This window comes from Populus euphratica, unplaced genomic scaffold (assembly GCF_000495115.2).
Source record: "Populus euphratica unplaced genomic scaffold, PopEup_1.0 scaffold6.1, whole genome shotgun sequence".
NCBI lineage: Eukaryota > Viridiplantae > Streptophyta > Magnoliopsida > Malpighiales > Salicaceae > Populus > Populus euphratica.
Window position 1 is genome coordinate 607,269 of NW_011499849.1, and position 14,810 is coordinate 622,078.

Consider the following 14,810-nt stretch of genomic DNA (forward strand, 5'->3'; position numbering starts at 1 on the left):
GCAAAAAACTAGACGTGCAAATGGATCCAAAAGTTCCTGTGATTTCTCCACAAGATATTTTATGCAACAAATCTAATAAGCTCTAAGGATCCAATCCATGGACAAAAGCAACGTTTCTTAATGACGCCTTGGAAATGGTGACAACCACGTGTAAAGACATGAAGCGTCTACACTCCAACGATACCAATCACGTGGCAGACATGACTCCTTCCCTTCCTTTCTCTCGAGATATAATGATAATAGAAAGCCGCCTCCCCACCGACAAGAGTGGTGTTAGAAAGGCCCCCCCTTTTCCATTCTCCACTCATATAAATAAATAAATAAAATTCGAATCCTTTGATTCTGTGAGATGAACTGCTGCTCCTGCTGCTAAAGCTAAAAAGAAGAGCTGGCTCGCAGATATGCTTCATCAATCACTTCCGCTCCTCTGTGATTTCAAAATTGCTGATAACACACTTCTCTCTGTCTCGCATTTCTCAAACAACATCAACAACAACAGTATCGGCTCTTCTCGTGTTCTCGATGTGGGGTCAGAAATCTCCCTCTACCGCTAATTTTTAGTGCAAGTAGAGATATATTAACATTTCAATGTGTTCTTTTAGATTGAAATTCAGTAAACAATCATCCGGCGGCGGAAGCAGTGCGCGAGGATTCTCCAGCAAGGCTGGAGCCAAGACCACTACAGCACCTAATGTTTACGGTCGTCGTGCTCAAGAAAGTGTGCTTGAGCAGGTATAATTAACTAATCATCGTTTTTCACATAATATTCTGGATTATCCAGGTTGGTAAGACCAGTGCTTGTTCTTTGTCTCTGTGATTCTAGGAAGAAGCACCTCAAAAGTTGGGGTTTAAAACATTCCCAGGTCAGGCATTTCCATTTGGTGTTTCACAAGTTGAAAATGGGATCAATTTTGCTATATTTTCGCAGCACGCCACTGCTGTTACACTTTGCTTAACACTCCCTCACAGGTAATATTTCCATCCATCCATCCTTCCTTCCTTCCTGATTGCTTAAAAAGTTACAGGCTTGCGAATCCATATTGATTGACTCGTCTGATCTTTGTTTTTTCTCTTAGTTGCGTTCTGACAAACTTCATGCTTTTTTTGGTAGGGGCGAGTCCGAAAGGACGGATGGTGGAATGATTGAGGTGGCATTGGATCCCAAAGTTAACAAAACTGGAGACATTTGGCACATATGCATTGAGGTAGTGATATTGTCATATTTCTCATAACACTATAATTTAATGGTAGTAGTAGCGGTTATTGTCAAGTTGATCCATGTTCTTTTCCATGCCTGCAATTAATTATCACTTCCATAAATCAGTATTATTTCTATAAGCGCAGGATTTACCACGGGACGACGTGCTTTATGGTTATAAGATAGATGGTCCTCGAGATTGGCGTCAAGGACATCGATTTGATAGCAGCATCATGCTTATTGATCCTTATGCTAAGCTAGTTGAAGGTCGCCGATTTTTTGGTGATGCCAGCCGTAAGCTGTCAAAATTTTATGGAACTTATGACTTTGATAGCTTGCCTTTTGATTGGGGTGATGACTACAAGCCTCCAAATATACCAGAGGTACCAAATGTTGCTTGCATTACTGTGATGTATCGTGTTTTTGTTTCCCATGGTATATTTTTGCTACAAAATGAAATTCAGCAACTGCATGCTCTTCTACTCCCTTTTTCTGACTGATATTGAATGAGTGAATTACTAATTCATTTTGCTGTTTCTCTTATGCTGAATAAGTCTGTTACTAAATGATTTTTACTATTTCTTCTATGCGCCTTCCATGCATTTATTGCGACATTCAGTTGATAATTTGACACACCTGTGTTTGAGTTGCATTTGTCTTCTTCTTCTTCTTTGTTTTTATTTCCTCTCCATTTTTTCTTTTTCATATATTTTCTACTGTGTTTGCAGAAAGATCTTGTTATATATGAAATGAATGTCCGTGCGTTTACAGTTGATAAATCCAGTGGCTTGGATCCAAGTATACGTGGAAGTTACCTTGGCGTAATTGAGAAGGTAATGTTGAACTCAATAGGCAATAATCTACGAATAACATTTGGAAGCTCAATTCATTGCCAGAGGCAATAATGCTTCACTTTGAAGTTTAAAGCAACTATAAATTTTCCACGCGAGTTTTTTTTCTTTTTGTTGCATTTGGATGATGTGTAGTAACTGGAAATTTAGAAAATCCTTTCGTATGCGATGTTTGACTTTCCGATTAATAATTGTTTCCAGTAATCGCTTAGATAGTCAGCTGTTATCATGCTGGAGCTACAATATCGCTAGGTCTCTTGCCTCTTCAATATCCTTTTTTACATTTTCAGTTTCTTTAGTCGGTGATGCTCATAAGAGCTATTCTAAAAGGTAAGGATGAATCTTAGGTTCAATATCCAATAGCGGCAACACTTCCTTAGGAGCAGGAATTGCATAAATCTTAGGTTTAAAATCATGTCTTGATGCTCGTGTAGTCTATATTAGTGGTATTTGATTGCTTGTACTTATCTTGTTCTCCTGACGATAAGTTTTCATTCAATTAAGATCCCACATCTTCTAGAGCTTGGTGTCAATGCAGTGGAGCTGCTGCCTGTGTTTGAATTTGATGAATTTGAGTTTCAGAGGCGCCCAAATCCAAGAGATCACATGGTAAAATAAAACTTTTTGAAATTTGAGCCTTTTCTTTGCAATTTCTGCATTTTGTTGTGAAACCTTGAACTGCTTTGCTTTTTTTGTTTTTCCTTCTTTCCCATTATTTATGTTATTTTTAGGTCTCTAAACAAAGTTCATATTTGAATTAATGAATTGTTATTTTTCTGATTTTAAACAAAGTTCTGTATAGTTGAATTAATGATTTTTTGGACAGTTCCATACACAACATTTTCCTGTTTTGGTACCACTATTTCTAAGCAGATTCAAGATAACTTGCCCTTATACATGTTAAATCAAAATTCAATATTATGACAGAGTACTTATGAGGCTGAGCTTCCCTATTTCCTGTGTTTTTTGTGCTCTTTTTTGATGTACTGAATTTAATGTGAACTATTATTTCTTTTCTCTTTCCTTCCTTTTCTCTAAGATCAATACATGGGGCTATTCAACAATAAATTTCTTTGCTCCAATGATTCGGTATGCTAGTAGAGGTGGTGGACCTCGTAATGCATCTCGGGAGTTCAAGGAAATGGTTAAAGCCTTGCATGGTGCCGGAATTGAGGTAATAAATTGTCATCTGGTCATCAATTTAAGACCACATTCTTCAAAGTTGAGAGCAATGATTTCATTCTTGTTCTGATATGGCAAGTCTGTGATGCATGCACACCAGCATACATGTACATGAAGCCTGAGTGGTTATTGAAGCAATTTTCTGAAGCTTTTTTCTGTATACAGGTTATTTTGGATGTAGTCTATAACCATACAAATGAGGCTGATGACGAAAATCCTTTTACAACTTCATTTCGCGGAATCGATAATAAGGTGATTTACTCTTTGTTTTGCAGTTTCTTGCTGTTAGGGCTGTAATGGACTAACAACAATTTCTAACGTTATGGGCTTTTGAATCATTCAGGCCTGAGAAACACCCATTTCAGTACATTTAGTCACTGGTTGATTGGTTTTGAATATTTTAACAATTGCAATGTTGTGAGTACCTTCACTTTTGTGGAGTCATTCCGGGTTTTAGTGTAATTTTCATTTAGTCTTGTGGAATGCAGCCTGATTTGTATTCAAACTTGTCAGCCTTGTAATATTTCGCTCAAGCTATGATTTCATTACGAGCCTTTAGTGAATGCTCTGGAGTATCTGATTGGTGGTTATACCATGAAAAGTTCATTCTATGCACATCTAAATCTTTCTCTATATAGCATTTCATGCATTATTATTCAGCTATTTCTTCATTTCTCAATGGCATGTCTTGTTATCCATTTACAGGTTTATTACATGGTTGACCTCAACAATAATGGCCAGTTGCTGAATTTCTCTGGATGTGGTATAAACTTTGTGCTCAATTACTTTTTATTCCCTTTTCTGTCACTTTTTATTCCTAGGTGAATTTTGGCTCTCTTCTTATTGCAAGAGGACGGTTCAGAGAACCAGTTTTTTATGCCTCCATTACCAATCAACATTTCTTCATTTATGATATATCACAAGAGTAGTGGATACTCAAACAAGACAGTTTAAGACTAAGAGGCTAGTAATTTGTTTCGTGTTCAATGAGAATTCTGGGAGATCCCATGATGATCAACTTTTTGAAACATAGCAGGGAGAAAGTAAAATGTTGCTGTTTGGGGTTTTTCAGAGGGTTCAGAACTCTTTTATCTTTTACAAATTTGGAGAAAAGCATAAGTTGACTTAAACGTCACCTCTGCTTCTGCTTCCTTCCACTATGGAAAATTGAAGCTCTTTTTTTTTCCCCCTTTTCCCTAAGCAGTTTGAAACAGAGTTAACAGGGAGAAGACTTTTTTGTTTCTCCCATATGCTGCAATATTTTCCTTGTATTTGAAGGCCCTATAGATTCTCATATTTAGGACCAATGACTATTTTAGTACTAGAAATGACATCATCATCTGAACTTATTTTTGTAGAAGATACAGAAAATTTTCAATTCCATTGGGCCATCCAAATCCTGTTTGGTTTTATAATGCAGCATGCGGACATGACATTTTCCTGAAAGGCGATCTGGTTAAGATAATTACAGGGTTATTAGGACTTTTGGTATCTCTTTCTGGTTTGGAAGAAATCAGGAATAAGCTCACATGATTGTTAAGCTCAAAGTAACAAGCAAGCAAATGCCTTTTCATTGTGTTTTCTCTGTGAAGAATTTTGAAATTATTGCATGCATCCATGGCTCTTTCACTTGCAGTTTCTTGTTTCTGTCCAGGGAACACATTAAACTGTAATCATCCTGTGGTCATGGAGCTCATCCTAGACAGCTTAAGACACTGGTATGTGCTAAATTAGAATGAAAAAAATCCTTGTCTTTGTGACATTTGAATTAAAAAATTTCATATAGTAATTTGGAAGTTTTCTATTGTTTGGGTATTGCTTCAAACTTGTCAACTTGATCTTATATCCAAATGATATCGCCTCTTAGGTTTAGGTCAGCATATATTCTTTGGTGATCCTTAACTTCGGCAATTTAGGATTGTGTATGTTTTGTTACATCTGTGCCTGTGCATATGCGTATAATTTACTCCTCATCCTTCTCTTTTACTGAATGCAGGGTCATTGAATATCATGTGGATGGATTTAGATTTGACCTTGCCAGTGTACTTTGCCGAGGAGCAGATGGTTCTCCACTTAACGCTCCCCCACTTATTAGGGTGAGATATTTTCACATATGATATTATATTTGTCAAAATAGTGCAGTTACATGCATTACCGATGTCTATCAATTAAAAGAAACAGAGAACACAGTCAGAAGTGAATTGATATTCTGTCAATTCACTTAGAAGACCAGAAATTGGAATGTTACATTGCAGAAGAAGAATGCTTTTTAATTGGAAAAGGCCAGACCTTTCCTTAAGAATGTGATAGGTTCTTAACATGCATTCGGAGTTTAACTAAATTTTATTTCTCCAATTTGGATCTATATAAATTCTTTCTGTGTGTGTGATCATACTGCAAATGGGCACACACAATCAATAAGCTGTACCCCCTTCATGTGATATGTAGTAACTTTCTGCTGTATCCTTTACTAGCATACCTTCACAATGATGTCCGTGCTTCTCTTCCTGGAAGAACTATTTCATGCTGTTATATTAGAAGTTAAAAAAAATAAAAATTATAAATCTTGTAGAATGCTGAAGTGTTGTTTAGTTGCCTAGAACTACATATAGGATGCTTATTTTGTTCCAGGAAAAATAGAGCCTCCATATGCGAATGAATTCATGTGGTCTTTGGCATATATAGTCACAATAGTGAATTTTGTGCAATGACTTTTTATTGTTTTAATTTACCAGGCAATTGCAAAAGATTCCATCCTGTCAAGATGTAAAATTATTGCAGAGCCTTGGGATTGTGGAGGCCTTTATCTGGTTGGAAATTTTCCAAATTGGGACAGGTAACTTTTGTTTATTATTTTTTGTGAATCTTTGGATAATAAAGGCATTTACTTGAAGATGCATTATCAAATAGATAAACACAATCACAGTGATATTTCGCTCTTCTTTTTATCATTTTTACATTTTGTAATGCTTTTAGAATCTGGTTCTACCTCACCCGTGCTTTATTTTATTTTATTTTATTCAGATGGGCTGAATGGAATGGCAAGTACCGTGATGACATAAGAAAATTTATTAAGGTAATGCCAGAGGGAAAGCAAATTGACTTTGATTTCTTCGTAACTTATTAACATTAAGGATAGCTTAACAAGCACGGGATATGGGAACCAGCAAGATAGCAACTCAAACTTTAACTGAAAGTGATGAATGAATGTGTCTTATCCTGAAATGGTTTGATATGCTTGAAAAGGTTTAAAATCGGTTTGAGATGATTTTGATGGAATTAACAGGTATTAGTAGAAACTATTTTAGGAATTACTAGGTATTGCTTGAAACTATTTTATAACACCAATGTTCTAAAACTTCAATGCTTGCAATCACATTCTTGTAGTTTTGTCTCTTCTACTGAATTTTGTCATTTTTTTTTTGTTTATCCTTTGAAAAGAATTATCTTGGCATCCAAATTCATGAAACTTTTACCTCTTCTTTAGCCTTCATTTTTCTTTTTAACTTCCTGTTCTTTTATTACAGCATGCATGTTGTTTACTCTTCCTTTATGCTTCTGTTAGATGACGATGAAGTGTGCTGAACATGATTATGTTTCTTAATGGGAGAAACAAAATGTTCTTGTAGTTTACTTGTGAACGTTTCTGTTTGTCAGTTCGTTTTCCTTTATAATTTCTGCATATTATAGGGTGATTCTGGTATGAAAGGAAGTTTTGCTACCCGGGTTGCTGGATCTGCTGACCTTTACAGAGTAAGCATTTTAATGTCATAAAGATAATGATCTTTGCAATATCTTCAACTTTCATGCATTTATATTGTTTTACCTAGAATAGTGTCATTGCATATTTAAGATTGCCTCATGTTAACAGCAACTCATATTTTTATTTGTGCTGCAGACTAATAAGCGCAAGCCTTGTCATAGTGTTAATTTTGTTATTGCACATGATGGATTCACCCTGCGTGATCTTGTTTCATACAATTTCAAGGTAAGTGAAGCATCAATTTGATTAAGTGAATTATTCAATGTCCAGTTTTTTCTCATTTTCATTGGTTTCATAGCACAATGATGCTAATGGAGAAGGTGGAAATGATGGATGCAATGACAATTTTAGCTGGAATTGTGGATTTGAAGGTAGAGTTGATAATCAGCTTCTATCTGGATTTTTCCTTGAATCATTTCTAGCTTTGGAGTGTTAAATCTTGCAGCTATTAAATAGTGTTTTTGTAGGTGGTAAATCATAGTCATTACCTTGTATGCATGCTAAGGTAAAGGGAAAGTGGGGGCAGGGTCTAATATGCTGTTTTTATTCATGGAAACTTATTGGATTTTTTTGGCTTTGTCAAGTTGCTTCGCTATAAAATTGATGCATTTATTTTAGCCTCCAACTTGGATGTGTTGTTGATCTTGAGATTAACTGTGCGAAATCTCAAGAGTCCAATATATTGTTTCTTTTTTTTTTAGCTCATTTGCTGGAAGAGAATATATTTCAGATGTATTTATTTCCTTTCTTTAGGTGTTAATTTATCTGTATATATTGGGCAGGAGAAACTGATGATCATAATATTAAAGCTTTGCGCTTCCGGCAAATGAAAAACTTCCATTTAGCATTAATGATATCTCAGGTACGGTATGTTCTTGTGTCACGCTGGTGGCACCTCATTACTTACCCTGTAGAGAACAGGCATGCAAAAAATGCCTTGGGAGCTTTTTTCAGTTGGATAAATGGTTTCCAATTCACATGTGATTTCATGTGTCCTGCTTTTCTACTAGGTTTCTATGCATCTTTCATGTCCTCTCTGCTTTTCTGCAAGTTTTTTGTGTCTTTTTATTTCCTCTTCTTTGTCTTTTGCCCAATGAATAATTCTTAGCATTCATAGCTTATCCATCACTACTTAAGAAGTTAAGATATCAGGAGTTCGTTTTAAAGAATGATTATTCACCAGGGAACACCAATGATGCTTATGGGGGACGAATATGGACACACTCGCTATGGAAATAACAACAGTTATGGGCATGACACCTCTATTAACAATTTCCAGTGGGGGCTCGTAAGTTTTTGTAGACAATTCTTGCCCTTTGACAGCTTCAATCCAGTAAATGTCTGAGTGAAAATCCTTTGTTAAGGCAGTTGGATGCAGAGAAGATTAGTCACTTCAGGTTCTTCTCAGAGGTCATAAAGTTTCGACAGACACATGGAGTATTTACTCATGACAATTTTCTCAGCGAAGTAATTTGCTTTTCACCTGCGACTTAATAGACATGCATTTATTTTGAAATTACGATATATTTTAAGAAATTAACACCTATGAAAGATTTTTCAACACGCTTTTCTGTGCATGTTATGCAGAATGATGTGACATGGCATGAGAACAACTGGGAGAATCACGAAAGCAAATTTCTTGCATTTACGTAAGAAATTATACCTGTCTTCCAACTGAATTGTTCATCTTGCATCTGCTGTTTTTTGTTGTAGTACCTTGCTTTGCATCATCAAAATGCTTGTTACGCAGGCTTCATGACAAAAATGGAGGAGATATCTATCTGGCTTTCAATGCTCATGACTATTTTGTTAAAGTTTCAATACCCCCACCACCACCCAAGCGGCGTTGGCTTCGTGTGGTTAGTGTCTCTTCTGTTTCTGACACATATGCCAATGTTCTTGCTGCTACTTGTCGCTGTTTAACTACATCCTTTGCAACTCTTTTGCCTTTATGGTGCAACTGTATCTGTGCATGCGCACTCAAACTGCACATTTCAATGGTGCTAAAGCAATTTTATAATAGGCTTAGATCTCCGAAACCCAACTGATTTTTGGCCTAAGATTTGATTTTTGGATAATCTCATGGAAAAAACTCTACAAAGTTGATAATTATGTTGGTGGCTTCCAACAGGAGGGGTGTTCTTGAGATTGGATTTTATGTAAAGATCCCTCAACTTTTGCTATTAATTTCCCAAGGCAGCCAGTTTATTTCCTGCCTTTTTTTTGGGTAGTCATATAAAAGATTCATATTGTGAGAATAAGTACGACACACGAGCAGGACTCCTATACTGCACTCTTTCCCACACTTTAAACCATGGCTTCTTACAAGAGATGTATTATTGCTCCATTTTTCTGAAAGCTGATATATTCCCTGTTCAATTTATGTTGACGGTTTTAGACATGAAGTTATTTAACGGTGAAAAACAGCCTGTGAAAACCAGTCACATCATTATGTTGATTATACTTAGCAGTTGTATTTTTCAAAATTGTAGCAAATCAATCAGTTCAATCTGAATCATATGTACAAATTCGTTGTTCAAATGCAGGTAGACACCAATTTTGAATCTCCGGATGACTTTGTTCCTCAAGGTCTCCCAGGCATTGGAAGCACCTATAATGTGGCTCCATACTCTTCAATTCTTCTTGAAGCTAAAAACTGACAGAACCTGAAGCTGATCACCGATGAATATTCTGAATGACCTGCCTGGTCTGGAGAATCGCAAAATCTTCCCTGGGAAATGCTCAGATTCATGGCATCAGGTTATGGTTACAGTACTTGATGTAGATGTCACTTTACCCTGGATGAATGCAATCAAAGAGATTTGAGAGAGCATGGAGGTTTATCATTGCTACAATGTGACTAATGCCCGCTCATTCCTTTGTTGCATCAACTAATAAAAAATACTCAACTTGAGCAACAAGTAGAATATGCCCTACTCGATGTAGGTGCTGCTGTGTGCATGTTATGCATGAGCTGTGTAATACTGAGATGAACTCTGGGGTCCTACAGCTGGTAATTCCTAAATAGAGTAGAAAGAATGTCGAAAGATTACTAAAAAATAATACACTGATAGTAATAATTACGATGATAATGTTAATTATAATTATTTTTTGGCATTCTTCCAATCGATTTCGTGCTGCTGCCCATTAGACACCCACCAGCAGCAGCAAACGCTGGCTGGCAACTGATGTTCCCTAATACCTACTTTGTTTTTTTAATGCTTTTGTTTCAGTAGCATGCCAAAAATGACAATCTGCCTGGCAGATTAATAATTTTGTAGCATGTGCACAGCGGTCTTAATCATGGGGTCTGTGTGAAGAACAGATCTTGTAGTGAGCAGGTGCATGAATCGAGAAGCCTCAAAAGTACAATCTGGCAGTGACCCACACAAATTGTGACAGTCTGGCAGGCAGACAGGACAATCCAATAATGAATGATGCGTCCTCTCTTCCCTCAAGCAAAATATCTTTGTTATTGTACCCTCGAAGAAACAGAACCATTCTTCCGTCCTGGCTAGCACGCGGTGATATTACCTCTTCCATTCTACCACCCGGAAAACAGCTACCTCGCTTCGTATCATTTAGTCCAGTTTGGTAGGCGGTCGACCTGTCGCTGTATATCGTCCTTTCAAGCCCCCTTAGATTAGAGTCCTGAACAAGAATTAACTTGACATCCTCAGCGAATCGAAAAGTTGTCTGTCTGAGTGTTGGGAGATGCCATGCTCTGACAAGGTCCATGTCCCATTGATCGGTGGACAAGTCTGGGCCAATGGGATCATCAACAATGATCACGGTACAGGCACCCTGTGTCTATGGTTTCTCTTCCACAATCTGCCAATTTTATGATTTATCTCATCAGTGACTTCGAGTGTTTCTGCGAATAACATCTGGTTTTGATTTAAAGTGAGGGTCCATGTAAATCACATGATTAAAAAGAGTAGAAGGCATCAGATCTAAGCCTGGAGCGGGGTTGACTTTTTTGTTGTTTTTACAGAAAGACCAACTCAAATCGCGGCTATAATATACGACCATGACAAACAAATATGAAAATATCAAATATGAAACTCGAATAGATTTATTACTCGTTGACCGTGAAAGTCTTAAAAAAGTGCCCTATCGCTAACATTCATCTGTAATTAGTTTTTCTCCTACTATCTGGAGTTGACCAAGTTAACACTTGGTAATTTTTTTTCTTTAATTTTCTTTATTTTTTTAATTATAGTTTCTTTTTATGTTATAAATTTTTTTCTTCATTTTCATTTCTTAATATTAAACTTTATAATTTTTTTATTTGCCGTATTTCTGATCTAATAATACAAATCACAAGTTTTAAGAGTTAATACGGGTAAGCATTCTTATTTTTTCTTATAATTTTATCATTCTGTAATATTTTTTTTAAGATTGATTTTGCAGTTATTTTTAATTTTTTTCTATCGATTTATCCTAATCTCATGGTTCAGGCCACGAGTTACCTAGTTTTTTTTTTTAATTGAGGTCTTCTTTTATGAAAAATATTTTGTTTTATGTTTAATTTTTGAAGATTTTTTTTTATTTTGTACAAATAAGATTTATTTTATACAAAATATTTATTTTAAAATAATATATCTTATATGTTAGGCTTTTCATAGTATTTTTTTTCTTTTATTTTACTCATTCACTTTCATGTGTATTTCTATTTTTATTATTTTTTATTTATTTTAATAAATAAATTTAATAGATATAAACAAGTAAATATCTAGATTAAATATCTTGATCTAAATTTATTTTTTAATTTTTTTCAGTTTTTGTAGTCATAATTTATTTATTTATATTGATAATTATTAAATTTTTAATTAGATGCTTTGACACTTTTAATATTTTATATAAAAAATATTAAAATAACCTATCTGTCTAGATTTTTTTTTTTTTAAAATTACGGCCTGCCGGCTGGGAAATTCTATTGTGTATATGTAGGTTGTCAGCCAAATGGAAAGGTGGGTCCGAGATAATATATAAATGTCACGGAGTTATCCTTGAATGATATCTATTGACAAGCTAAACTAATAATTGGCAAGCAAATGGTCATGGCCAACCCATATTAACTGGAAAGAAACAATAACCCAAGTTGCAGTGGGGATGTCTAATTAACGCCGTGAATTGAACTTTTCTAGCCATCAAGTGGGGTTTTTTTTTGTCCTTTCCTGATATAGCCTCCAAGAGTAGTTGAAATTTTTTCTGTTGGAACCTGTCAATTCTCGTTTGAAATATGGGTAATGGCTGTTTGTTTATATGTTTTATTTTTTATTTATTTTAAATTAATATTTTTAAATTATTTTAATATGTTAATGATAAAAATAATTTTTAAAAATAAAAAAAATCATTAATATATATTTTAATACAAAAAAATATTTAAAAAATAATTATAACCATAATCTCAATCAAACTCTGCAAATTAAATCACGTTTTCTGGGATAAGAGGCAGCAGTTTTTCTATTTCTTTCTCGTTGTTTTTCCCCGTAAAAATCAATTTCCGTCCTTGTTTTCGAGGTGCTTGCTTTTTTTCTTAGTTCAACATTCAAAACGGACCCCGTTTCTTTTTTCTTAGCAATCCCTCACCTCTCATTTTTTTGAATCCAGCAATATCTTCCGATTATGCTACCATATATACGCTATATGTTGGTTCTCTACCTCGTTAAATACTAGAAGATATTGCAATCACAAGAATTTGAAAATCTAAATCTCACACTTAACTTAGCATTACAGTTATTGAATCACATCTAGTCAATTTATTATGTTTTTTAATTTTTTAATGAAAAAATAAAAAGACCAAGATTTTATTTTTTTAATATTTTATAGAGATTTGATGGAGTTTAAGTTAGAATAACATTGAATTGATCAAATAATCTAACTTGATTAGTTTAATACAAGATGTAAGTCAAATTAGACAAGTTAAATTTAGTCGAGTTAACCCTTGGATACTTCAAATAAATAGCTTAAAAAACTAAAATGATAATAATTTCGCATGGAATCTCTCTCACACAATAATCCATGAGCAGATTGATCAATATTATTAATTTTTTTCTGCGGACAACTGGACTTGTGACCCTCTAGCGACTAAAAAGAACCTGCCGGGAATAGAGTGGAAAAATGAACCAGTAACGTGCTAATCATAACGGTTAGCAGAGTTTTTGTTCATAGTTAATTACAAGTGCATCGATCATTGGTTGGTCTGTTCTCCTTCTTCTCTTTTCCTTTACCAAATCAACAACCCAATCTATCTACTCCCCAGACCGAACAAGGAAAACTCACCACCATCTCCTCTCCCCCAGCTTGAAATCAACGCGTCTTCGAATCATGAAGAAATTGGATTCACATCGGACGGCTCTCGTTATCCATTATAGCCACGCGTACCTCCTTGATCCTCTTCCACTTCCAAACATACAATTTCCGCCTCTCTAATTATATATGATACACCAAACAGGTGCTGAGCTGTAATTTCACAAGTTCAAAGGAAACAAACAGGAAACTGCCCTCGTCTCCTAAACCGACTAGAAACCTTAAACCTTCACCTTCCCTTTCTGTATAAATACAACACCCTTTCTCTCTCTCTCTCTCATCAATCCCTTTATCATCTCCTCCCTGTATATTTTCTTGTCTTCTCTCCTCTCCATCCTTTCCTTCACAACTTACAACAACAATGGCTTGCAAAATCTGGGCGCCTTTGATGCTTCTGGCTCTCTTCGCCGGTTCAGCTTTGGCTCAGGCACCAGGAGCTGCACCAACAGCTTCACCAACTCCTGCACCCGCTGCTCCTCCAACTCCAACCACCGCTCCAACCCCCTCTCCACCAGTCTCTGCTCCAACCCCCTCTACTTCTCCAGCCCCCTCCACTGCTCCATCCACTCCTCCTCCTTCATCTCCAGCCAGCTCACCACCTTCTCCCGTTTCCCCTGGCCCCTCCGTATCCATTCCTCCAAGCGCCGCTTCCCCCCCATCTCCAAGCGCCGCCGGCTTGAACAAGGCCACCGTGGCTGGTGCTTTGATTGGAGTCGCTGGTGTGTGGTCTTTGTTGCTGTAGATCTGATCATCGGATATTGTTGATTGTTACAGTTATATTTATTTTCACTTTAGTCGGGGATTATTATTGTTATTATTTCGAGTCGTTTTGTAATTTTATTTATGGACGGTGATGATGACTCTTTTGGTTTATCTTGACGGTTGAGATTTGATTATTATTGTTGTTGTTATCATTGTTCTTTTTCATGATTAATTAATGACTGGTCATTGTGTAATCATTCGTTTATTTTCAATAATTTCTTATTTATCTCCTCATATATCTTGATGCTGTGTACTTAACTTGTGGTAATTGATTACAATTAACTTGATCTGGATTTCAAACGAGAGAGCGATCCATCGGTCGTTCATGTCTTCCTTCGTGTGAGAGAGCAGCGTGTGGGGGAGTGATGGTGTTTTATTGTTTAATTTTTTTATGTTTAGATGGTAGCAGAAAAGTTGGAAAAAAGTAAAATAGGGTTTCAGGCCAGGCATGTCATGCACGTGGCAACAGCTGTAAATTGAAATCTTTGGGTTTTTTACGTCAGCCCATGTGGTTTGTCATATGACACGCGAGAGAGACCACCTGCAACAACACTGACATGTGGATGTTATATCTCTTGTCTACTCGGTTGCTGTCACCTGACACGCGAGAGAGATCAACTGCAGCAACACTCACCTGTCATTTTATTTTGAGTTTTCGTGCTTGTCTGTGAAGGTAAATGCGTTAATAGCTGTTTAAAATTTTTTATTTAAAAATATATTAAAATAGTATTTTTTATTT

At 35.9% G+C, this 14,810-nt stretch overlaps 2 protein-coding genes across 3 annotated transcripts; both read left to right on the top strand.

Moving 5' to 3' along the window:
- The first annotated feature begins 181 nt into the window (after positions 1–181).
- Positions 182–10,107, top strand: LOC105120391 (isoamylase 3, chloroplastic-like). Of its 2 annotated transcripts, XM_011018558.1 has the most exons (23): positions 186–529; positions 603–732; positions 824–969; positions 1,112–1,205; positions 1,345–1,581; positions 1,927–2,031; positions 2,554–2,658; positions 3,089–3,223; positions 3,397–3,483; positions 3,937–3,994; positions 4,886–4,949; positions 5,228–5,327; positions 5,967–6,067; positions 6,256–6,307; positions 6,922–6,984; positions 7,130–7,219; positions 7,293–7,365; positions 7,777–7,856; positions 8,178–8,282; positions 8,363–8,461; positions 8,582–8,643; positions 8,745–8,853; positions 9,541–10,107. In XM_011018558.1, exons 1-23 carry the CDS (start codon positions 402–404, stop codon positions 9,652–9,654), a joined length of 2,337 nt encoding a protein of 778 aa, XP_011016860.1. In that variant the 5' UTR covers positions 186–401; the 3' UTR covers positions 9,655–10,107. The 2 variants fall into 2 exon arrangements, with proteins under 2 accessions (XP_011016861.1, XP_011016860.1); XM_011018559.1 differs by lacking the exons at positions 8,582–8,643; positions 8,745–8,853; positions 9,541–10,107 and having other exon boundaries at positions 182–529; positions 8,359–8,458.
- A 3,355-nt stretch (positions 10,108–13,462) lies between these two features.
- Positions 13,463–14,265, top strand: LOC105120392 (classical arabinogalactan protein 10). Its single transcript, XM_011018560.1, has one exon. It carries the CDS (start codon positions 13,671–13,673, stop codon positions 14,049–14,051), a length of 381 nt encoding a protein of 126 aa, XP_011016862.1. The 5' UTR covers positions 13,463–13,670; the 3' UTR covers positions 14,052–14,265.
- The last annotated feature ends 545 nt before the right edge of the window (positions 14,266–14,810 follow it).